General features: G+C 40.9%; 1 protein-coding gene across 1 annotated transcript in view; it reads right to left on the bottom strand.

The window, feature by feature from the left end:
* LOC140481689 (progesterone receptor-like) overlaps positions 1 to 27,058 on the bottom strand; it is a 317,791-nt gene that overhangs the window by 223,494 nt on the left and 67,239 nt on the right. The window contains exon 2 of the mRNA XM_072578261.1: positions 18,070 to 18,221. Coding sequence (XP_072434362.1) covers positions 18,070 to 18,221 — 152 coding nt within the window. The remainder of the gene's footprint in view (positions 1 to 18,069; positions 18,222 to 27,058) is intronic.

Raw genomic sequence — 27,058 nt, 5'->3', positions numbered from 1 at the left:
ACGAACCAGGCCAGGTGTTAGAATTGGAGGTAAGTGAGCACTTTGGGGACAGTGACCACAATTCGGTGACTTTTACTCTAGTGATGGAGAGGGATAAGTGTGCATTTCAGGGCAAGAGTTATAGCTGGGGCCAGGGAAATTATGATGCGGTGAGGCACAACTTAGGATGTGTGCCTTGGAAAAGTAGGCTTCAAGGCAAGGGCGCAATCGATATGTGGAGCTTGTTCAAGGAGCAACTATCGAGTGTCCTTGATAAGTATGTACCTGTCAAGCAGGGAGGAAAGGGACGTGTGAGGGAGCCGTGGTTTAATAAGAAATTGGAATCCCTTGTTAAAGGGAAGAGGGCGGCCTATGTAAAGATGAGGCGTGAAGGTTCAATTGGGGCAATTGAGAGTTAGAAGGTAGCCAGGAAGGATCTAAAGAGAGAGCTAAGAGCAGCAAGGAAGGGACATGAAAAGTCCTTAGTTGGTAGGATTAGGGAAAACTGAAAGGCTTTCTATAGGTATGTCAGGAATAAAAGAATGACTAGGGTCGGAATAGGTCCAGTCAAGGATAGTAGTGGGAAGTTGCGTGTGGAGGCTAAAGAGATTGGGGAGACACGGAATGAATACTTTTCGTCAGTATTCACTCAGGAACAGGACATTGTTGCCGATGTGAATACTGAGCCGTAATTAATTAGAATGGACGGCTTTGAGGTGTGTAGGGAAGAGGTGTTTGAAATTCTGGAAAGAGTGAAAATAGATAAGTCCCCTGGGCCTGATGGCATTTATCCTAGGATTCTCTGGGAAGCAAGGGAGGAGATTGCAGAACCATTGGCCTTGATTTTTATGTCCTCGTTGTCTATAGGAATAGTGCTAGAAGACTGGAGGATAGCAAATGTGGTTTCCTTGTTCAAGAAGGGGAATAGGGATAACCCTAGTAACTATAGACCGGTGAGTCTCACTTCTGTTGTGGGCAAAGTCTTAGAGAGTATTGTAAGGGATAGGATTTATGAACATCTAGATAGGAATAATGTGATCAAGGATAGTCAACATGGTTTTGTGAAGGGCAGGTCGTGCCTCACAAACCTTATTGAATTCTTTGAGAAGGTGACTAAGGAGGTGGACGAGGGTAAAGCGGTAGATGTGGTGTATATGGATTTTAGTAAGGCGTTTGATAAGGTTCCCCATGGTAGGCTACTGCAAAAAATACGGAGGTATGGCATTGAGGGTGAGTTGGAGGTTTGGATTAGGAATTGGCTGGCTGGAAGAAGACAGAGGGTAGTAGTTGATGGTAAAGGTTCATCTTGGAGTGCAGTTACTAGCGGTGTTCCGCAAGGATCTGTTTTGGGACCATTGCTGTTTGTCATTTTAATAAATGACCTGGAGGAGGGGCTAGAAGGTTGGGTGAGCAAGTTTGCGGATGATACGAAAGTCGGTGGAGTTGTTGACAGTGAGGAAGGATGTATCAGGTTACAGCGGGATATAGATAAGCTGCAGAGCTGGGCAGAAAGGTGGCAAATGGAGTTCAATGTAGGTAAGTGTGAGGTGATTCACTTTGGTATGAGTAACAAAAAGATGGGGTACTGGGCTAATGGTCGGATACTTGGTAGTGTGGAAGAGCAGAGGGATCTTGGTGTCCATGTACACAGATCTTTGAAAGTTGCCACCCAGGTAAATAGTGCAGTGAAGGAGGCATATGGCGTACTGGCTTTTATTGGTAGAGGAATTGAGTTCCGGAGTCCTGAGGTCATGTTGCAGTTGTATAAGACTCTGGTGCGGCCACATCTGGAGTATTGTGTGCAGTTTGGTCGCCAAACTATAGGAAGGATGTGGAGGCATTGGAACGGGTGCAGAAGAGGTTTACCAGGATGTTGCCTGGTATGGTAGGAAGATCGTATGAGGAAAGGCTGAGGCACTTGGGGCTGTTTTCATTGGAGAAAAGAAGGTTTAGGGGTGACTTGATAGAGGTGTACAAGATGATTAGGGGTTTAGATAGGGTTGACCATGAGAACCTTTTTCCACGTATGGAGTCAGCTATTACAAGGGGGCATAGCTTTAAATTAAGGGGTGGTAGGTATAGGACAGATGTTAGGGGTAGATTCTTTACTCAGCGAGTCGTGAGTTCATGGAATGCCCTGCCAGTAGCAGTGGTGGACTCTCCCTCTTTATGGGCATTTAAACGGGCATTGGATAGGCATATGGAGGATAGTGGGCTAGTGTAGGTTAGCTGGGCTTGGATCGGCGCAACATCGAGGGCCAAAGGGCCTGTACTGCGCTGTATTGTTCTATGTTCTATGTTTTATACAGTATAAAATAGACAATGTTAATCCAAACCTAAGTGCTATCAATAAAGAACAGTCTTACGCTATAAATTAGTCCAAACATTCATAGTATGCCCCACTTAGCCTAGAGGTAAATCTGGTTTATAAAGTGACATAATGTAGTAAATTGCTTTAAACACCAGTTTTTTAAGCACTGACACAGAAACGGAAATGCCCAAAGGAATCCTGTTGACATGCCATCATTTCATAGAGTCATAGAGTCATAGAGATGTACAGCATGGAAACAGACCCTTCGGTCCAACCAGTCCATGCTAACCAGATATCCCAACCCAATCTAGTTCCACCTGCCAGCACCTGGCCCATATTCCTCCAAACCCTTCCTATTCATATACCCATCCAAATGCCTCTTAAATGTTGTAATTGTACCAGCCTCCACCACATCCTCTGGCAGCTCATTCCATACACGTACCACCCTCTGCATGAAAACGTTGCCCTTAGGTCTCTTTTATATCTTTCCCCTCTCACCCTAAACCTATGCCCTCTGTTCTGGACTCCCCAACCCCAGGGAAAAGACTTTGTCTATTTATCCTATCCATGCCCCTCATAATGTTGTAAATCTCTATAAGGTCACCCCTCGGCCTCTGACGCTCCAGGGAAAACAGCCCCAGCCTGTTCAGCCTCTCCCTGTAGCTCAGATCCTCCAACCCTGGCAACATCCTTGTAAATCTTTTCTGAATCCTTTCAAGTTTCACAACATCTTTCCGATAGGAAGGAGACCAGAATTGCATGCAATATTCCAACAGTGGCCTAACTAATGTCCGGTACAGCCGTAACATGACCTCCCAACTCCTGTACTCAGTACTCTGACCAACAAAGGAAAGCATACCAAATGCCTTCTTCACTATCCTATCTACCTGCGACTCCACTTTCAAGGAGCTATGAACCTGTACTCCAAAGTCTCTTTGTTCAACAACACTCCCTAGGAGCTTACCATTGAGTGTATAAGTCCTTCTAAGATTTGCTTTCTCAAATGCAGCACCTCGCATTTATCTGAATTAAACTCCGTCTGTCACTCCTCAGCTCATTGTCCCATCTGGTCCAGATCCTGTTGTAATCTGAGGTAATCCTGTTCGCTGTCCACTACACCTCCAATTTTGGTGTCATCTGCAAACTTACTAACAGTACCTCTTATGCTCACATCCAAATCATTTATGTAAATGACAAAAAGTAGAGAACCCAGCACTGATCCTTGTGGCACTCCACTCGTCACAGGCCTCCAGTCTGAAAAACAACCCTCCACCACCACCCTCTGTCTTCTACCTTTGAGCCAGTTCTGTATCCAAATGGCTAGTTCTCCCTGTATTCCATGAGATCTAACCTTGCTAATCAGTCTCCCATGGGGAATCTTGTCAAACACCTTATGAACCTGATGAAGGAGCAGCGCTCCAAAAGCTAGTGCTTCCAAATATAACTGTTGGACTATAACCTGGTGTTATGTGGTTTTAACTTTGTCCACCCCGGTCCGACACCAGCACTTCCAAATCAGGAGAGGATGAAGGCATTAAGGACAGACTTCTTGAGGAAATAGATGATAATGGCAACTTGGAATTTTAAATAAATGGCATTTTGTGAAATTACTACAGTGGGAGATGTATATGAATTATCATCCATTTTGGTAGAAAAATGACCTTAAACCTAGAAGAATGATCATGGCTGAAATATTTCAATGATAATAGGAGTAAATATTGGGAAGCTCACTGTTGTTGCATTTTGGGACCCTGTAAGATGTCCATCCTGTACACATGTATGGTACTTATCTGGGAAATTTATACTACTGAGACACAGTATCATACTGCCTGAACTGATCCCTGACTTTACTGTTAGATACTCAAGGCTGTTCACAAGCATGGGACTGTGAGTAACAACTGAAAATGCAGTGGAGTGGAGTGGCCTAAATCTCAACAATGCTCAGACTGCATTCCCACAGTGTATAACCTCTGATCATGCTCGTTCCTCATCCTCTTCTCAAGGGATTCCACCCTCCCAGACATGTGGGAATGCTCACTTCCTTCAACACTGCCTTACAATAGTCACTACCACCTCTTTCCTCACTCTGAACAATGTTCATCCACCGTATCCCAGTAGTGCTCACCCTGATCACTTTACTGCTGTCATCAACATCTTGACCAGGACAGGAAGCACCAACTAAACAGATGGAAATGTTAAGGCTGAACTTTTAATTGTGGTTAGTGGTGATCATTGCCACAGACTATAAGATTCAGAGCCATATCATTTTTGGGTTAGATCTTGTTAGACTGATTCAGATTATAGAGTCATAGAGATATACCGCACGGAAACAGACCCTTTGGTCCAACCTGTCCATGCTGACCAGATATCCTAACCTAATCTAGTCCCATCTGCCAGCACTTGGCCCACATCCCTCTAAACCCCTTCCTATTCATATACCCATCCAGATGCCTTTTAAACCTACCCAAAAATAAAATAATTTGTTGGTTAAAGGTTAAAGCATGATTTTCCTTTAGGGTTATGAAATAAAGTATATCCAACTTAAATATTGAAATTAAAGTTTGCACCTACACCAAATAGTTGTGATTTGTTAATTACATTACCCATCCATAAGTCTGAAACACCAAAATATTGTTGACGTATAGTCACAGTTTAATGCAGAATTGATCAATACGGTTTGCAGCATGAAAAACCAAAAAACACTGCAACATCAAAAGTACGTCAGGCAACATCTGTGGAAAGAAAGCAAGCTAACATTCTAAGTCTAGGTGAATTTTCAGTTCAGATTCCAGCGTCGGCTTCTACCTATTTTCAATATATTGCTGAAATGGGCAAAGTTCCAGATTACAGAGTTAAGGTGATATTTCACTCACATATGAGATATCACATGGTGTTTTCATGCTCATAACTCTTGTGTTTCTGGCACAAATATGTAGATATGATTTGGCTGCCAGCAATGTCTCTGACATTATCTGACTAATTATATCATATGGGTTTTACAGTTCAGTTTCATCTTTCAGATATGGTAGAGGACAAAATGGTCATCCTACCCAAATTCCCAGATATTCCGATCTGTACCATTTTGAACTGGAATGGATCTGCACAGTGGGGGATGGATATTTCAGTCTGTACCTGTGTGAACTGGACTGAATGTGCATGGTGACAGATGGATATTCCGGTCTGTACTGGTTTGAACAGGAAAGAATCTGCATGGTGACAGATGGATATTCCGGTCTGTACTGGTTTGAACAGGAAAGAATCTGCATGGTGACAGATGGATATTCCAGTCTGTACCAGTTGAACTGGACGGAATCCACATGGTAATGGATAGATATTCCAGTCTGTACCGGTCTGAACTGGAATTAATCTGCATGGTGACAGATGGATATTCCGTCTGTCCTGGTTTGAATGGATTGAATCTGCATGGTGCTGGTGGATATTCCAGTCTGTACAGGTTTGAACTGGACTGAATCCGCACGGTGATGGATGGGTATTCTGGTCTGCACTAGTTTGAACTGGACTGAGTCAGCACGGTGATAGATGAATTTTTGTGTGCACTAACCAGGCACAGTGAAAGTAGAGCAAACCATAAAAAGATGAATTGCATGATGTGATGTGACAAACGTTTTAAGCAAACATTTGAGATAGTTGAGCAAACCCCTAAGTAAATAATGCCTATGTCAAGAAAAAAACAAATGATAACACAGTGATGCAATAAAAATGCAGAAATGTCTTTATTTTTCAATTTATTTACAGTTTATTATCATCTGACCTTGTACAGCAAAAGGTATTGAAAAATATGAAAATAGCTCTGGATCAATTTTGCTTCAATGACTGTGATAGATTTCACCATGTCATGAATATTGTCAAACAATGTGATATCTCTAGTGTCTTTACGGCCATTCTGACTTCAACTAGGAAACAGGCAGGTGAATGGTTAGGCTTCACCAAACTCCACAAGATTTGCTTTCAGTTGACAGCATTTTAAATATCTCACAAGTTTTGCCATAATTGTAGAGCTTGAACATCCTTTAACAAAGAGTTCTTGATGTTGAATGATGGCTTGTCTGTGATTTCATGCTCTAGTATGGCATAATTTTCCTCTTAGTGGTTTGTGTGGTTCCATGACAAAGGTGTATGATGTTGGCTAATCTAGAGCATTTAACCCTGAACTTCCACTTGTCATGAGCACCATTTTATTTGCTTTCCCACACCCCAGCAGGAATAGCTGGTGCTTTTCCATGATAGATTTTCAGGTTATCTGGATTTGACTCATTGCAATTTCATGGGCCTGCACTGTCCAATAGTTCACACAACTGCATGATACTCAGGTTCTCAATGCTGACATAAGTTGGTGGTAAGCTGCCTTCTTGACGCAGTCCACTTGATGTAGGTAGACCAACAATGCCATTATGGAGGGAGCCCCAGGATTTTGACAGAGTGATACTGATGTAATGATAGTATATTTCCAAGTCAAGATGATAAATGGTTTGGAGGAGAACTTGCAGATGACATTCTCATGGATCTGCTGCCCATCTTCTTCCAGATGTTACTAGATCTGGGTTTGGAAGGGTCACCTAAGAATCTTTGGAGAATTTCTTTAATACATCTTATAGACATTTGATAGCACTGCTACTAAGTGGAGTGATTGAGTATCTGTGGGGGTGGTGCCAATGAAGCAGACTGCTTTGTCCTGGATGTTGTCAGGTTTCTTTAGTGTTAATAAAATGCAGCAAGTGGGGACTCCTATCCATCAGGATCTCCAGGACACAGCCTGAAGAATGCCAATGGCCACATCTGGAGAAAATGTCAGGAACCGTGCAGGATATCTGCAGATAGAGACTTTCCCAGGTAGACAATGGACTTTTAAAGATTGTGCAGGTACAAGTAATGCCATTGAAACAGAAATAAGAACATTAGAAGTAGGAGCAGGAGGAAGCCATTCAGCCCCTCGATCCTGCTCGGCCATTTGATGTGATCATAGCTGATTTCATCTCGGCTTCAACTTCACTTTCCTGCCTGTTCCCCATAACCCTTTAACCCATTACTGATTGAAAATCTATGTCTCCTCCTTAAAATTACTCAGTGTCAATGAATTCTATTGATCTCTGATTTAAATCTGTTACCCCTTATCTGAAAACTATGACCTCTGATTTTAGATTGCTCCACATGAGGAAACACGCTCTACATCTTTTTCTTTCGTTAATCATCTTTTAGCATCTCTTATACCTCAACTACATCTCCTCGCATTTTTCTAAACTCCAGTATGTATCAGCGTAAATTCTTCAGCCTCTCTACATTAGATGAACCCTTCATCTCTGGCATCAATCTACTGAAACTTTAATTAACTGCCTCCAATATAACTACATCCCTCCTCAATTGGGGAGACCAAAATTGGATTCAATACTCCAGGTGCGATCTCACTAATGCCTTGTACAGTTGCAACAATACTTCCCCACTGTTACACTCTATTCCTTAAGCAAAAAATGCCAAAATTCCACTTACCTCCGGACAGCCTTCCCGACAGACCCTTCTGCACTGAGTCACTTTAAAGTTTCTCTCCTTTTACATAATAAGTTGCCTCCCACCAAAATAAATAATTTCACACATCCATTTTAATCTTGGTTTGCCAAACTTTGGCCCATTCACCTCACCTATCCACACCCATTTGTAAAATACTTTATTTCTTCATAGCAACTAGGATTATGGGATATCTACTGAGTAGCAACTTTTTCTCGGAAGGACATATAGTAAGATGTGACAGAAGTCAGTCAGAGGAAATGCCTTTGCCATAGAAGCTGAACATCAAAGGTAATTAATGAGGCAGGTTTGGTAAGATACTGTGAGAGAATTAATTGGGCCTCACAGTGAGATAACCTTCAAAAGCGTTGTGCAACTCAAACCTTCAAGAAAAATGCATAAGGTTCAGCTGGCATTGATTCTCTCCAGTTTCAATTACAAGGAGGAAAAAAGCATGTAACATTTTGATTCAGTTCTTTAAGTTTTTACATTCAACATTTGATTCCACAATTTTAGATTATAGCCTTTCCCTTCATCATTTCAAAATAAACTTTTAATAATGATTCTGCTATTGCCATTTCCGCCTCATCTTGACTCATCTTTAGTTCCTTTACCTTCCCCAACCACCTTCAATGGTTTTGCACCAAATGTCTCCTGTTACAGTCACAGGTTTTTTCTTCTATTTCCCCACTTCTTTTTTTCCTGCCTCTGTACTTACTTTGACACTGCTGTAGGATAAACAGGGGTGTGGCAGCTTGCATACTTGGCACACACAAGTGCTCTATTCTCCTGCGATGGTTACCAACCAGCTATACACTGAGACAGTGGGATCTCATAAATTGACAAAAATGTTTGGTTGTTCTGATAAGACCTTGATTACCAGATATATGAAATCTAAAACATCAAAGATCTGTCAATTTCCTTTCTAGAAAGCAAAACTGAAACTCTGTGCTTGACTGGATTTATCTGTATCAAACCTCATGTCATGCGAAGCCATCATACAATAATTTAAAAACGTGGTGGATGTAATTGTGGATTGCAAAAAGCAGAATCATACATTGGTCAACAACTGAGTCCTAACTAGTTAGAAAGAATTTGCATAGGGCAATGGGTGGTCAACTTACTTCTATTAGGCAGAAGTGGGTACTGCAGATGCTCGAGATTTACAATCAAGATTAGATTGGTGCTGGAAATTGATGGTTTGGGCAAAAGCCCTTCATCAGGAATTTCTGATGAAGGGCTTTTGCCTGAAATGTCAATTTTCCTGCTCCTCGGATGCTGCCTGACCTGCTGTGCTTTTCCAGCACCACTCTAATCTTGAACCTTCTTCTGTTGTTCTATTTCCTTAGTGCTTTTAGAGAGTCACGAACAGTCACCCATACTGCTGTGGGTCTGGCCACACAGGTAGGCCAGAACGGATGAAGGATGGCAGATGTACTTTGTCTTATGACACAGGGACAGACAGCCTAATCAGATCAGCTTTGTACTCACAACACAATAAAGTTCAAACCTTCAAAGACCCTCAAAATTGACCCCAAAGATTCCTCACCAGACTTTTAAAATAACACTTTATGAATAAACAATTCTTAACACCAGATTTGTAGCTTAAACAAAATACTTAACTATTTATTAATAATATGATAACTTTAGCATTGTATAATTAAGCAACAAAATAATCTAATTGATGTCGATGATTTAAACTCAATAAGCTTTTACCCAGCACTATTCACACAAAAGGCAAACAGACAACTACCAGGTAAGGGATAAATAAAATAACAAAACTGGCCAGATTACTTAGATGGTTTGCACCATGCATTTTTCCACAGATGCATATGATTGTTTCTGGCTGATTTTCAGAAGACCTCAATCCGGATCACACTTCACTCTGAGGAAGTTTCAATAATACTTGTAACTTAGTTTTTATTCTCTGAACTTCCAATCACTGATAATGGGAGTTGAGGCAGGGAGCTTTCAAATCTTCACGTAACATTAACAGCCAAACTCCTTCTGTCAGGCACATAATCGAAAACCCAGTTCAAATGCTCCAACCTCTCAATGTTTGACCATCCTCTTCCCTCCCAGACCTGCTGGCACCAATTCCCAAGTACTGACCTCATTAATGGCCAAACATCTGCTATCTGTTTAAATATACTGCTCCCCCACCACCCCCACTCCCACCCCCACCCCCGTTGAAGTATCTGTGGAACCTTTTGATCAAGAACCAACCTGAAATTCATTTTCAGGCCTGGTCTCACAAATAAACAACAGCTTGTTTGTCACTTTCCTTAACACAAACTGCTGACCACAGTCCAAAGATAATTTTTCAGCTCACAGTTCACAGATCACAGCTACAAATCAAAATTGATAAAAGAAAGTAAAGAAAAATCAGCAAGGGTTTCAACATTCACTCCATGACATTAATGAACAAAATTTCTTTTTTACTGAATCAGTAGTAGTTTTATCATCACTAGCCTTCATTTTCAGATTTATGATTAATTGAAATTGAATTTCATTAGTTGCCATAATAGTATTCAACTAATGTCACCTCAACAATGGCCTGGGTCTCTGGATTGCTACTCCAGTGACATTACCACGATGTCAACAATTCATCTAAAAGCTCAAAGCGGCCAAAAGGCTGACTGTTGATCTACAACATCAGTGCTCAGGGTGGTGCTGCCCTGTGGCCTCTGTTCAATAGCTGCTGCCCCTATTCAAGTCACTGTCATTGTCATTATGGATGGGGAGTTGAAAGATACTGCACCTCCTACTCAATTGTCTATTCAACTTCTGAACACGACACAGTATAACCTCGCAGGCAGTAAAGGGACTTGGTCACAGAGGTGTCCAGGGATCTTGAAATAGTTGGCACTAAGTCGCTGTCCCCACACAAAATCACTGAGTTTAGACCTAAGGAGGTGTTCCTCTCAGTGTAAATCACAGCATGATTGTGGCTGACCTAAAGCTTGCCAGTTTCGCTTTTTATTGAGTTAGTGTAATTCCAATTTCACATCTCAATTGTTTCTTGTTCTGCACTCACTTTCTCCAAACTCCTAAGTTGCTGGCCTCATGTGTAACCTTGGTACCGTGGGGCACAGTGCAATATCCTATTACTTCATAATTAATTGAATTATAACAGCATATCAACCAATCATGATGGTATAATAAACAGAATTTGCTTAAACATCATTACTGAATTGAATTGAATTGAGTTTATTGTCACATGTACCGAGGCACAGTGAAAAGCTTTGTCTTGTGAGTAATACAGGCAGATCGCAGAGTTAAACAGCATAGATAGTAAATAATAGGTAAGCAGCAGCAAAAACAAAAACACAGGCACAGATGAATGTAAGAGTTTGTAAGTCCATTCACTATTCTAACAACAGGAGGGTAGAAGCTGTTTCGAAACCAGCTGGTGTGTGTTCAGGCTTCTGTACCTTCTCCCTGATGGTCGAGGCTGTAGGAAAGCACTGTCAGGGTGGGATTCATGACTGGAGAATGCTGGCTGCCTTTCCTTGACAGCAGGCCTGGTAGATGGAGTCTACAGATGGGAATTTGGCCTTTGTGATTGTTCGGGCCGAGTTCACCACTCTCTGTACCATTCTGATCTTAAATGGTACAGTTGCCATACCAGGTAGTGATACATCCAGACAGAACTCTCTCGATGGCACACCTATAAAAGTTGGCAAGGGTATTCGCCATCATGCCCAATTTTCTCAGCTGCCTGAGGAAGAAGAGACATTGTTTGGCCTTTGTAACCAGTGCGTCCACACAAAGAGTCCAAGAAAGTTTATTGTGGATGACCACAGGAGACATGATAGAACTCCCAAATCACCAGGCCTGATTTTTACTAAAAATTGCGATCCCATATGCACATTCCAATATTCATCCTCATATATTTTTGATAGACTCCAGAGGAATGATGCTGGTATCTCCGAATGTATTTTTTTCATTTTATAAATTATGTTTGTAAAATGGTTATCTCAGATACCCAGAGACAAATACCTATGTCAGGTCAGACTAATCTTTAAATATGTCTGCTTCAGGCTCCACTGCTAAAGGCATTTTCAACTTCTGACATCACCATCTACTAATGTTTCCTCCAATGGAGATAGATTAAACCAAAGCTACAGTTTTGAAGCAAATAAGCAGCATTTTTGGGAAATGGTTATCAGTGTGGAATGTGTTTTATCAGTTTGTTGTTTAGTTTGTATGATATAAAATATTGATTCAAGCAAAAGACAGAAATGCAGTTTTGGGCAACGTATTCTAAAAGTCAAGGCTATAGAAGACTCCTTTGGATTTTTGCCAACTCAATGCATTTGTTTTTAGCTTGAAGTACTTCACAAATGAAAATATAGAAATGTGAAATAATTTTGTACTTTACATTTCAGCAAGTTACTACATTTAGAAATTTGTAAAACTTTTTCCTGGTTTTAAAGTACAGGATACATTAAGTGTTGAAACAACCATGCATAAATGTGCCCCATATCTCCAAAATATTCTGTAAGGATGAGTGTAATATAATTTCCTTTCAACAAGGAAGTAATAAGTAGTATAACTTTTACCACAGGGTGCTGTACATTCCTAAATGATACAGCGAATGATCAGATTTCTTAGGCAGATCCTTAAATTTAGATTAGCATTTTCAAATTCACATATTTTAATTTCACCAGAAATTATACTTTTCAATGATTTGCAGAAAGTTCTGTTGTTTTTGTTTACACCACATGCAAGATTTTAAAATGGTTGAAAATAAAGTACAGCATGTGTGGTCTATGATGTCCCTGCTGGAGACAGCCTACAGCACACAGATAAGAATTATTTATTCTCTCCTCCCCTTGGCCACATGTTTGAAATACCATGATAAGAGGTATTTTTAAAAATACGCTATCTAGATAGGAACACTTTTTATAATACAGTGAGCATTCAATAACTAGAAATATCCTTACATTAGTTCACAATTCACAGTGTTTAAATAAATACTGATCCACGATTAGGATATGCTTTACTTAGAGGGCATGGATTAATAAAAAGATCAATAGGATTCCTACTACTTGAGGCACCTTATAAGGATTTTTAACACAGTTCCATAAGTCAAATAATACATAAACCAAGAAATTGTGACTGCTACAGAAAGCTTTGTTATTAAAAATGCGAGAGGAAGTGTGAATTATGTCAATTATGTTTGGCATTGTACGGATGGTGTAATGCATTAATACTCCACAATATACTTTCACAATCTACACTTATTTATCTTGAAGCTGCCATATAGTATTTTGTTGAAAAATTGAGGGAAGGGGTAATTACTATGATCCTAGCTAAACCGATCATAATATTTCAGGATGTAAAGCATGACCCAAACATATGCTTTTTGGCAAATATTCTTCCTTTTAAAATTATGGTGTTCAATCATCTCTGGGATCAATCATTTACCTTTTCTGTCTTGAGTCCTTGTGTCTCTTTAGCTTCATCAACTATGGGTGTGAAAGGCACCCATGTAAACCTCACTCACTTAAGGCTGTTGTTAGCAACACAGCGGTCAAACCTTCCAATCGATCTCACTGTGGAGGGCAGGGGGAGCTGCCTGTTACTTTTGCTTTCCAAGGTTGGAGGCACTTTGGTTGTAACCATTCAGACACAGAGATTTTAACCTTGTTCCTCTCTTATGCTCAAAAATGGCTGTACCCAAATTTTTAGGCCACTGTATTTCAAAAACAAACTGTTAGGCTGCTGCTAAATCTGTTTCTTATTTTAGTCATGTCGTCATATCTTATTTTGAAGTCAAGACTGCATATTCCTGATTTTAGATTAACACACTTCAATAACTCAGGTCAGTGGTAGTTTAATTGGTCAGGGTGTAAACCAGATGTCTGACCTGAAAGTGTGACATTATCAGTCAGTTGCAATAAATGTAGAGTTTCCCCTCCACTAGACTGACAAAGATGAAACAGATATGTCATTAGCATGAGTACATTATCATTCACAATCATTTACCCTAATCAATAGAATGCTGGCATCAAAGCTGAATGTTTTAAATGGAAATAGATATATATGTAAAAAAATTTAGTTGTCATTCTTGAAACACAAAACAACCACTTTTCTGATATCCTATTACTCGACATAGCTAAAGCTGCTCGCAGATTGAACAGAGCAATGTTTTGTCTACATGTATAATTCTGCAACAATTTTATTAAAAGATCATCTGTAGAATTTTACACATTAGCAGCACAGAGGAAGGTAATACATCCTATTGTGTCTGCACTAGCTCCTTACTGAAATAATCCTAAACTAATCCCATTACCCTGCTATCTCCTCACACTCCTTTATATCCCTCTACTTACTTAGCAAATTATTTTAATTAAATGTACAGTAGTTTAAATTGTTTAACCATACAAGCGTCCAAAAGGGTTAGCACTTGCACAATATGATGATATTGCATGAAAACAGGTGGGAGAACAACTCTGACCTAACATCAAGGTCTCCCTCAGTCTCAGTGATATATATTTATCATTTTAAAATTTTGTTTACAGGATGTGGACATTGCTGACTAGGCTAGCATTTATTGCCCAGAGGACAGCAAAGAGCCAACCACTTTGCTGTGGATCTGGATTTACATGTCAGCCAGACCAGGTAAGGATGGCTGATTTCTTTCCTTAAAGAACATTCATGAACTAGATAGTTTTTACAAAAATTGTTGCCTAACTGTAACCTTAACTCATTAGGGACAGCTCTTCATTCTGGATATTTATTGAATTCAAATTTCACCATCTGCCATGGTGGGATTCCTAAAGCATTGACCTGTGGTCTTCATTGCTGGTCTACATCCTATGACCACTATTTTTCTTCTAACAATGTAACTTGTACCTAATTGCTATTATGCAGTAAACCACATCTTGTATATGACAAGAGCTTCCTCTTGTGAGTTTATCAGATTTTTTTTCTATACCATATTAAACCAAGACTTCCCCACCAGGAAAGAGCATTTGGGCAGACAATCTAACAGATGGAGCATACACCTATTGTGACATTCTCTCAGGCAAATCATTGCCTGTTTTTCTATGCAACAATTCTCTCCCATTCTCTTGAGCACTTGGGTTGTAATTTTGAATAATAACTCTTCATTAATCTCGCCCCAACTATAGCTAATAATCTCTCTTTTGCATGTTATAAAACCTCTTTAGGAAGAGTCTCTAATAAATCTTCACTTAGTAGTGTCTGCTCCAACAGTAAATGTTTCACTATCTTAAGCTATTCCTCCAAGCTATGTTTCTATTCCTGGTGTCATCTTCAGGTATGAATTGCCATAGGTTCAAAGTTTTATTGTAAGAAGTTGGAAAGGCAAATGTTGGGCTAGGGTTGAGGAACAAAGTCCTGCAGGCCAGCATATCCTGCTCCTGGCCAGGATGAGGAGAAAGTGAGGACTGCAGATGCTGGAGATCAGAGTCAAGAATGTAAAGCTGGAAAAGAACAGCAGGTCACTCAGCATCCAAGGAACAGGAGAATCAATGTTTCGAGCATAAGCTCTTCGTCAGGAATGAGGCTTGTGGGTCGAGGTTGAGAGATAAATGGGAGGGGCTGGAGTTGGGGGGAGATAGCTGGATGCAGGTAAGGCTATGATGAGGCCTTGCCTTGTCAGCGGTGGAGTTGGTGCACAAAATGTGATAATATTACCTGATTGCACAAAGGCAAGTCCAGGTTCCATTCAGTTATTCAGCAAACCCAAAGAATTGTAACCAATTGGGGTCCACACCCACCATCCACCTGCCTGAGTCAATAACACCAATCATCAAATTCGCCTTGGAGTAGAGTTCAGGGTTTCACCATAAAGATCCTGCTACACTGGAGGATGTAAGGTAACATTTAAAGAATCCTGCTTTACTTTCCAGTAAGTTGTTAAACTCTTGAACTTTTTTCACAATAACCTTCAGATCTGTTGTTATGTGTTGCTACACTCTATGTCTGAGTGGAGTTTGTCACTCAGTAAAGGCTGACTTGAATTAAGCAACCAGCAAGCTCTGATGGTTCTGTGTGGATGTTTCATTCTTTAGTCATGACATGCCTGAACCATGGAACAATAGTTGCTCTTTCGTCTTGCTGTGAAAATATTTTCAAATATTGCACTAGTAGATGCAGCGGTCACAGTGCTTAACATCAAAAATATCCAGTCAGATGTTAGGACTTAGACTGGAGGAGTTCACCATTGTCATAGTCCCAATACTCCAGGGATCATGACATGAAATGGTTTTCAAGTTACCAAGATACCCTGTTAAATGCCTCAGCCATATCAGGTTTAAATAGAAATATTTATTGAGCAGGTTTCCTAATAAACACAATTATTGGTTCATTATCAAAACAAAACTTATCAATCCGCAAACTTATGCAATCACTGATAAAAATATACCATTTGAAATATGTAAGTCTAAGCTCTTATCCTTCTCAATATCCCCAAAACACACATCAGCTAAAGTGAGAAAAAAAAAATACCGGCTAATGGGTTATTATTGAGGACAAAAAGGATAAAGCATAGAATATTCCAAAGTCTGTTGCTTTAATGTTCTTGTTTGTGTGCTTACATCACCAGTCATCCATGGTTGTCTCTGGAGTCTTATTGACATGAACACAATATATGTAAATGATATAGAAGATGGTATCAGCAATAACATTAGCAAATTTGCTGATGACACAAAGCTAGGTGGTAGGGTGAAATGTGATGAGGATGTTAGGGGATTACAGGGTGACCTGGACAAGTTAGGTGAGTGGGCAGATGCATGGCAGATGCAGTTTAATGTGGATAAATGTCTGGTTATCCACTTTGGTGGCAAGAACAGGAAGGCAGATTACTACCTCAATGGTATCAAATTAGGTAAAGGGGCTGTTCAGAGAGATCTGGGTGTTCTTGTCCACCAGTCAATGAAGGCAAGCATGCAGGTACAGCAGGTCGTGAAGAAGGCTAATAGCATGCTGGCCTTCATAACAAGAGGGATTGAGTATAGAAGCAAAGAGGTGCTTCTGCAGCTGTACAGGGCCCTGGTGAGACCACACCTGGAGTACTGTGTACAGTTCTGGTCTCCAAATTTGAGGAAAGACATTCTGGCTATTGAGGGAGTGCAGCGTAGGTTCACGAGGTCAATTCCTGGAATGGCAGGATTGCCTTACACGGAAAGACTGAAGCGACTGGGCTTGTATACCCTTGAGTTTAGAAGACTGAGAGGGGATCTGATTGAAACGTATAGGCTTATGAAAGGACTGGACACTCTGGCAGGAGGGAACATATTTCCGTTGATGGGGGAGTGCCGAACCAGAGGACACAACTTAAAAATACGGGGTAGACCATTTAGGACAGAGATGAGGAGAAACTACTTCACACAGAGAGTGGTGGCTGTGTGGAATGCTCTGCCCCAGAGGGTAGTGGAGGCCCAGTCTCTGGATTCTTTTAAGAAAGAATTGGATAGAGCTCTTAAAGATAGTGGAGTCAAGGGGTATGGAGATAAGGCTGGAACAGGATACTAATTAGGAATGATCAGCCATGATCATATTGAATGGCGGTGCAGGCTCGAAGGGCAGAATGGCCTACTCCTGCATCTATTGTCTATTGTCTATTGTCTAATATTGAGATATTCCTCTCTAAAGAGGAATTAGGTTTCACCCTGAACTCAACAAGAGAGTTTCCTTTTCACATTCCCCAACTAAGGATCACATCAAACAAGATACTCTCCATCTCGTCATTTTCAAACAGCCACAGTAGCAAAGCTCACAGTAATCAACAAACATGTGATTTCTAGGAAAACTTGTTAAAAACAATCCCCAATGTCCACCTTTCAACAACCTTAATTTTTAAAGAAACCATTCGAGATGTTTGCACAAATTCTGATATAATCCACGAACTGTAGTCCTTCAAGATCTAAGTCTTCCATGAAATATTAAATATGAAGTGTCACCACAGCACAGAAACTGTGTATTTTGTACTGAATACCTGATTGGAAGGAAGTCTAAATTCTAGAGGATGAGGATTTAATCCTTTCTGTGGCTGTTTTGAAAATTCTTTCTAACATATGCCAATGTGTATTCTATGAAACTTCAACAGGAGCACGTTCAAAAGATGTGGATCAATGGATATGCACACGTAATGTATATAATATAATATCAATGGATATGCAAATATAATCTCTTGAATAAAATAAGCAGATTTGCACAAACTTGCTACTTGGCAAAATACAGAATAGCATAAAAGTTAATTGATATTAAAGAAGGAGTTCTACCTTCAACAGCCCTCTTGAAGAAAACCTTACAACTTCCACATGTAAGGACTCCATAGTGACATCCTGAGGCTTCATCTCCGCAGATCAGACAGAGTTTCTGCAGACTCAGACCCGGGGCAAAGTGAGACATGTGGCCCCTTCCATTCTCTGGTCTTTAAAAAAAGAAAGGAATGGATTTCAAAATAAATTGACTCACCATTAAAAATAATTACAACAAAACATCAGCTAAAGGTTTTACATCCATCTATGGTGAAGTTTCACCAATCTTGCATCACATTACCCTCTATATGTAAAATATTAGTTACATTCAATTGTATATTTGTCATAAATAATTTCACTTTTAATGTGAATATTTTGCTGATCTCATTGACTCTTGTAAAACTGTACTTTTTTAGTTCACAAAAATCACGAATTGGCAGATTTTCTCTTGAAGCTCATGTTTGCAATGAATGGTATCTGATTTTATTAATCTGTCTCCTGGCTAGTGCCAATTAAGGCTTTTCGTTTCATGGCTGTGCAATGGTGGAAAAACAAGTAATATCTTTGATGGCATTTCTGATCCAGTAATTGCAATTATTATTGGGATAATGTGAACTTATTATGTTGGCCACACGAGCAACAGAGCTAGGAGGTAAAAACTGATTAATAACAATCTGTTCAAGTCATCCAGCATTTACTATCTTAATCACAAAATTCTGCTCTACAGCAATGGTAGTCTTGATGCTATGGGGGTGCCAGTTTTCCAGCAAGGTAGGGTTCCCACTACTTCCTTTCACTTCCTGTGGCAAACGCTGTCTTGCTGAGTGTAATAGCATTCTGTGCAATCATCAGAAATAAGCAGAATAGGCAAAATGTAGTAAATCAAGCCTCATGCTGAACTGATGTCAAACCTGCCAATTTGGATGCCACCATTTGAGTTAATGTCTTGTTTTGAGGATACACAGTAGTAAAGTATAAAGAGATAATCAAAAATTTGCTGTTTACTTTCTACTAAATGGCTGAGTTTATTCAGGTGCTGAATACACCCTCCAAATTAGAAAACACTCAGGGCAAAATGCTACTTGAAGGGAAACCGTTCCTGTGACCACAAAGTCCCTGGGCACATCACTTATTTCAACAATGTCAGCTATCAGTGGAATGCTCCTTAGCCTGCAACGTGAAGGCGTGGTAGTGCAGGGGTAACAAATTAGGGGTTAAATGGCTCAGTGAGGGAGGAGACAGAAGGAGAATGGGGTTCCCATCAGGACAGTCTTCAAAGAGAACATTTTCTTCCTTCGGGAACAATGTGTTCAATGCCTGAGATTCAGAACTGTATATTTATTGTAACTAGACTTGTTGCCTCAGAGCAGCCTGAGGATATCAATTTCACTGACTGACATGGTGACCATGGCCCTTAGTTGTTTTTGTCACAGTATTGTCCCAGGCTCCGGAACAAGCCACCATATGCTTGTTGTCTGTGCATTGTTCAATCAGAGACAATGATGGAGCCTCCATGCGACAGGAAAGTTGCCTTCCTTGGCTTCTCTCTGAACTAATTGAAAAGTAGAGTGTGTATGTGGCTCTGTCACAATAGTATGCTATACTTTGGTACCGAGAGCCACTGAATGCACCTGTCGGATTTTGTGGACATCACATCATAGTGCGAAGATGGATGTCAACTGTAAAAGTTTACAATGTGGTTTTGCTGTTTATTTATACTCAGCACATCATGCTGTTCAATTCTCATTTTTAGCAACAATGAAGCATCATCCATCTGGTGACAGTCTGCTGATCAGAGAAGCTTTCACCACCATTCCCAGCTGATGGGTCACTACTGGGTGACCAGGGTTATTTGATTGACACCTGGGTAGTGATCCCATCTGCAATCCACCATTCCTGGCCAGGATCTGTAACGATGGGAATCAAGCTGCTCTAAAGAGCATCATGGAGCAACTGAAGCAATGCTTCCATTGTCAGCGGCTCCAAGAGGAGCCCCGAAGTCCTCCCTGTAGTAGGTGACCTTATTTTGTGGTGGTGTTCAGCGTCCTCCCCAATTTCACAATTGTAATGGTACAGCTTTTATAACCAGGGGTTCAGTGAAGAGCTCAGAAAGAGAAGGAAGGAATGTTACAGGCAGCACATCCACATACCAGATGTGAAGTCATGAGCACTTCATTCAATCTGGATTCCCATTCCTACAGTCTCAGTTCCCAGTGTACAACAGTCCCATCCATGTATACCACCGACCTGTTAGGAACCATTCCAATGTGCTTCTGACAACACTCAAATAAAAACCATAACAACCATTCAAATTCAAAATTCTCAAACATCTAATATTCTTTATAATAAGCAATTGATCACTTTATTGTGGTGCTTGACTTGCAATTATTCTTGCCTGGACTTGTTTTCCTACACACTGGTAGCTCAGTAGCTGCAGAATGGCTGGCCAAAGGCTGCTGCTATTCACAGATGTTCCTGTAACAAGAGAATTAAAGGATAACCCAGTGCAGCTTTTGGCTTCCTGGGCTTAGCTTTACCTGCACCACCTGCATTTGGGTAGCAGCACTTGGTACTGCTTGGTTGAGAGGTAGAGGCTACAATGATGGCCCAGTGCTGGACGTGAGGGAACACAAAATGTCCATGCAGAGTGGAGTTCCTTCCACTTCCCCAAGTGGAAGTAACTCAGAAATCCTAAATACAGTAACGCCTTGACTTATGAACTTAATCCGTTCCGGGACCCGGTTCGCGAACCGAAAAGTTCGCGAACTGAATCAATTTTCCCATTGTTCGGGTATTCAAAGCAGAACAATGACAATGAAATCACAGGCTTTTTGCGTTCATACCTTGAATTTCGTACGTATGTTGAAGCAAAATTTTACATACAATCCTGTTCATAAACCGATTTGTTCGTGAACAGGGTCATTCGTATGTTGAGGTGCTACTGTAATCTATTAGAGGAGATTGCTAGAAACCTCTCCTCACACTGGGCTGGACAGAATGAAGCTGCATCCTATTATGTTGCACTGACATGGCAACAAACAAAGGTTTCATCACCCGAGTCTGAGCTTTCATTGCTGAACTCTAATGTTAGGTTGCTTCTGCCTGTGTGGCAATGGAAGCTGTGATATTGCTATTCTGCAAGTGTTCTCCTGAAAGTGGCAGGAAAGGATGGGCACCAAGTCCCTGTGCAAAACCATGTGTCAAGCTGAAGCCAGACTCTTCCCCATTCCTTGACAGTGACAGCTGGAGGCCCATCAAAGTATCATGCATTTCTGTGTCTGCCTACCTCAGCCATTGTCAGGATGTCACCGAATCAACATCCTGATGGGAGGCCTCTGCAGTTGAACTCATGTGCAGTTTTACATTCTGGGAAGTTGACACATGCATGGCCTTGGCAAAAGTGAGGACTGTAGATGCTAGAGATTAGAGTCGAGAGTGTGGTGCTGGAAAAGCACAGCAAGTCAGGTAGCATTCGAGGAGCAGGAGAATCAATGTTTCAGGCAAAAGCCCTTCATTAGGAATCCATGGCCTTTCCCACTGCCCTGGCTTTTGGGAATCCTGCTGTGAGATGTGCCAAATGTAAATGCTATCTCTAGAACACACGCAGTGACAATATTCACTGACTGAGTATTTAATTGAGTAATAGTGTTCCTTATTTTTATCAGTTTCTTCTTCATTCAGGTCTTCAGCCTCCAGTACAACTGCCTGGACTAGGGGGATCTGAGAGCAAAGGCAGAGGCCACAGTTGTGATGAGGGAACGTGATATTAAAGCAAGAGCCTGCAATTGTAAGTCATAACAGATTGCAGAATAAAGATGAGATTTTGACGTATCGTATCAATCTCAATGATTTCAGTTTGTGTTCTGACTACTGCCATAGGGGCAGCTGAACTCACGATGAAAGAAACATGACCTCCCCATTGGATAAGACATCTAGCCATACCTGTTCTCCTTGCCTTCTCTACTCCACTCCTCCCTGACCAGATACCAATGCTGCACATTCTGGGTCACCATATCTTGGGAAAGGGATGGAGGGGGGCAGTGAATCAATGAATGTGTTGCAATATTCTTGGAGATACGTCTACCAGAGCTGAATATCTGATAATGGATTACAATAGTGCAAGATGTGGGAGGGTATGACAAAGCTATGAAAATGAGGCATGAGTCACAGTCAGTGAAGATTAGTTATAGATGAGTGAATAGATTATGATGAATGGAGCCATGTGGGAGGTTGGTTATGTAAATTATGGATTGTTAAGATCACATGCACTGATCTTAACCACAAATGAGGTCTCTAAGCTTATTTCAGTACAAAGTTAGAAATAACAAGACACCAGGTTATAATCCAAACCTGAAGGAGCAGCGCTCTGAAAGCTAATGCTTCCAAATAAACCTGTTGGACTAAAACTTGGTGCTGTGTGAGTTTTAACTTTGTCTACCCCAATCCAACACCAGCTCTTCCACATCATATTTCAGTATATCCTTTCGGTCCTGCGGCTAGGCTGGAAGGATTAGCTGTAATGGTCAGCCTTCTCAGGGTGTCCTGAAGATATTTTGGTTTCCTGAAGGAAGATAAAACCTCTCCTCCTGAGCCATTTGCAAGAACATTGGAGAGGGATCATTGGTCTGTTGCCCCATTTTTGTCGTTCCTTGCCTGTCTTCTATTCTTCTTAAAACAAAATGTTATCCCATGCTGCAGTCAGAATGCATCTCATCTTTAAAAGGTGCAGTTTGGCTTTAAGTAGAATGGACTCACTTTACACGGTGTTAACCTCTCGCAAACTCAGGCCTCATGTTGATGCATACAACTACCCAACAACACGTTCAGCACCGGGCTGCTTGCCACATCATTAGTATGAGTGGGCAGCACTGAGTTTGCCAGCTGCCTGCCTCACTCTGAATAGCTGCAGGTTAATTGTGCATTGTGATCCCTACATCAATTTCAGGAGTTATCCAATTTTGCCTCCTTTGTTTCTCATGGGAATCTGTTAAAAGCAGCAAGATGGGAGCAGTGCACTAGCTAAAATGAATCCAGATAATTTGATATTTAATAAGAATTCACTGTTCTTGAGTTAGGTGATGTTATGTAATGGGTGAAACTTTGTGATTTGGTTGTGGTGGGAGGGTTTTTAATGATGTGAAAGGGTGGCAAGTGAAGACCACACTGCCTCCACCTTTGGATAACTGTGGTACCCTCATTGGGGCATGGAAGTGACCAATTGATGCCTTTGAAAGGTTTCATCTTGTGCGATTGGAATTAGCCCAATTGGTGACAGAGCATTCAACATGTGGGATCATGAGAAACAGTGGGTCTTTATTGGCTCAGGGTATGTGATGGGTCCATCTTTCAAAGGAACCCAGAGAGTGATCACAGGAGCTCAGGAAGTGGGGAGCTTGCTGAGTGCCATCACTCCCCCTCCCCCCCCCCAAGCCCCACATCTCCACAACATGTCTCCTTCTCTACCATCACGTACCTGTGCCTGAACCCCACTTTAATCAAACACCTGATGGGTGCCATACCACTTGCAGACCCCCTTTTTGCCAGTGACACTGTGGAGAACCAAAGAATTGCTGGGAATTTGTGACAGACAGAACTTCTGTTCCTTGGTGAAAGTGAAGACTGCAGATACTGAAGATCAGAGTCAAAACGTGTGGTGCTGGAAAAGCACAGCCGATCAGGCCGATCTGAGGAAATTCTCATGCTCGGAAAGTCAACTCCCCTGCTCCTTAGATGCTGCCTGACCGACTGTGCTTTTTCTGTACCACATTTTTTGATTCTGCTCCTGGTACCCCATGATCCTGGGGCACCACCATGACTCAATGATTAACACTGCTGCCTCATGGTGCCAGGATCCTGGGTTAGATTCCAGCCTCAGATGACTGTCCCTGTGGATTTTGCACATTCTCCCCGTGTCTGTGTGGGTTTCCTCCAGGTGCGCTGGTTTCCTCCCACAGGCCAAAGATGTGCAGGTCAGGTGGATTGGCCGTGCTAAAGTGCCCATAGTGCTCAGGGATGTGCAGGTAAGGTGGATTAGGTGGGTACAGAGTTGCAGGGATAGGGTAGATTTGGTTGGGACACTCTTTACGGAGTCAGTGTAGACTCAATGGGCTGAATGGCCTGCTTCCACATGGTAAGGACTCTATGATGCTAAAGACTGCTGTTTGCCTCTCATGTTGCTGTTGGCGCAGTACGTGCAAGACATTCTTCAAAGGAGGCATTACAGGGTTCTCATCGGCAAATGAGATACCCATCACTTCCATAATATCCCACCCAATGTGTCTGAGTGTGAACTAATCAGTTTATAAACATGAGGTTTTTTTTCCCTTTGTTAAGTCTCACATTCGACATGTTTTGGTTCAGATGAACCGGTACTTCCTACTACTTGAAAATTAATTTTTACATGAACTTTCTATTTACGTTTAAACTTAAGTATTAGAAAACAGAAACAGTAAATTCCAAAGGCAAATCATGGGATCTCATGAACAGAGAAATCTCTGTATTTTACTGAAGGAAGGGTACAGTGTATCGTTTAAAAAAAAGTTCATCTGCCATGACACAAACTCGGATCAAATATTAATCTGTACTACTGACATGTTGGCAACAATCCAGTATGGAATACATGGAGATTAGCTGAAAACTGCTAAGTGGCAGTGAGGTACTGTGTCAGGGAATAGAGATATTCTTGGGTAATAATTTTCACTATGAAGGACTTGACTGATCATGCATAACACTCACAAAAAGGACATATTTGAGAGGCACAGATGGAAACAAAGTAAGCAGAGTTTTGCATCATATTTTCTGTTTTGATGACATCTTGGGAAGAGTAGCGTAAGGGCATTGTATATTACTTTACAAAGAAACCAAGTCTAGTACATTGACATTCTTACATACAATCAGAGTTCCTGCATTCCACCCTTATCTGTTTTAGAACACTTGTGTTTTTTGAACTTTAGGTTGTTAAGAAACGTTATGAAAATGGAAGTTAATTTGAGATAAAGGTTTACATGTTCCAAGCTGAAAACTCCTCTGGACAGAAATTTTTCAACTTTAAATAATTAAGACAGAGTTCTACATTCATTAGGCTTTGAGCCTTAATTTTCAGAGATAACATATTTTGTCATGTAATGACAGCTGAATCAATCAGATCATGGGGTTTTGAAACCTATAGAAGTCACTTTATTTTATTGGATTCAGTAATTATTGGGACATAATTCCATTTTCATAGAAATTACAAATTCTTGCTTTCTCTGATTTCTTGATCATTTATTGAATGTTGGAATACAAGTTTTTGTAACATGTTGTAAAGTTTTAATAGACAACTAATCAACAAATAACAGTCAGTATTGATGTACTTCCAATAACGATATTTGTCTACTGCCACAGCTGTTAATTAACCATTTAACCTGTATTAAAATGGAAAGGTTTATTGATACACATGTGCAGCATTTAGTTATTGCAAACAAAGTAAGGTGATAACATTGTAAAGTAAAATTTACAGACCAACCTCTCGATTTTGGTCTATTTTGTTCTAGGGCACTGAAATGACATTCTTAGTGATGTACCAAATGAACGGGTGCAAGAATGCATCATAAACTTTCAGCTAATCAGGAACAGACATGCATGGGAATCAGAAAGAGAAAGATTGATAGTACAAGGTATGAATATCCCAGTTCTAAATCACAAGGCTATCATAGCCCATCATGCTCAGTTTTTTAGAGTTTGAAGGAGCACTCAGTATTCATAATAGTTCAATTCAACAGGAAAATAACTCTAGCTATTGAAAACAAGAAGTAACAGTCAAATAAATCTGACACTTTTCTATCTCTCTGTTTATTCAGTCCTCATTTTCACTAAGTCTCGCCAGTTCATGTTGCCACTGTTACATATCTACTCACCATTCTCACTGTTACCCACCAACTCACCATTCTCACTGCTACATTACCACACACTGTTCTCACTGTTACCTACCCACTCACCATTCTCACTATTACCTACCCACTCACCTTTCTCACTGTTACATAACCACTCACTGTTCTCACTATTACGTACCCATTCACTATTCTCACTGTTACCTACCCACTCACCATTCTCACTATTACCTACCCACTCACCTTTCTCACTGTTACATAACCACTCACTGTTCTCACTATTACGTACCCATTCACTATTCTCACTGTTACCCACCCACTCACCATTCTCACTGTTACCCACCCACTCACCATTCTCATAGTTACCTACCCACTCACCATTCTCACTGTTCCTTACCCACTCACTATTCTCACTGTTACCCACCCACTCACTATTCTCACTGTTACATACCCACTCACTATTCTCACTGTTACCCACCCACTCACCATTCTCACTGTTACCCACCCACTCACCATTCTCACTGTTACATACCCACTCACTATTCTCACTGTTACCCACCCACTCACTATTCTCACTGTTACATACCCACTCACCATTCTCACTGTTACATACCCACTCACTATTCTCACTGTTACCCACCCACTCACTATTCTCACTGTTACCCACCCACTCACTATTCTCACTGTTCCTTACCCACTCACCATTCTCACTGTTACATACCCACTCACTATTCTCACTGTTACCCACCCACTCACTATTCTCACTGTTACATACCCACTCACTATTCTCACTGTTCCTTACCCACTCACTATTCTCACTGTTACATACCCACTCACCATTCTCACTGTTACATACCCACTCACTATTCTCACTGTTACCCACCCACTCACTATTCTCACTGTTACCCACCCACTCACCATTCTCACTGTTACCCACCCACTCACTATTCTCACTGTTCCTTACCCACTCACCATTCTCACTGTTACCCACACACTCACTATTCTCACCATTACATACCCACACACCATTCATAATTCTCACTGTTAGCCACCCACTCACTATTCTCACAGTTAAAAAACCACTCACTATTCTCACTGTTACTTAACCACTCACCATTCTCACTGTGACCTACACACTCACT

Source organism: Chiloscyllium punctatum, chromosome 9 (genome assembly GCF_047496795.1).
Source record: "Chiloscyllium punctatum isolate Juve2018m chromosome 9, sChiPun1.3, whole genome shotgun sequence".
NCBI classification, from domain to species: domain Eukaryota; kingdom Metazoa; phylum Chordata; class Chondrichthyes; order Orectolobiformes; family Hemiscylliidae; genus Chiloscyllium; species Chiloscyllium punctatum.
The sequence above is the reverse complement of the archived record's forward strand: the minus strand, read 5'-3'. Positions and strand labels throughout refer to the sequence as shown.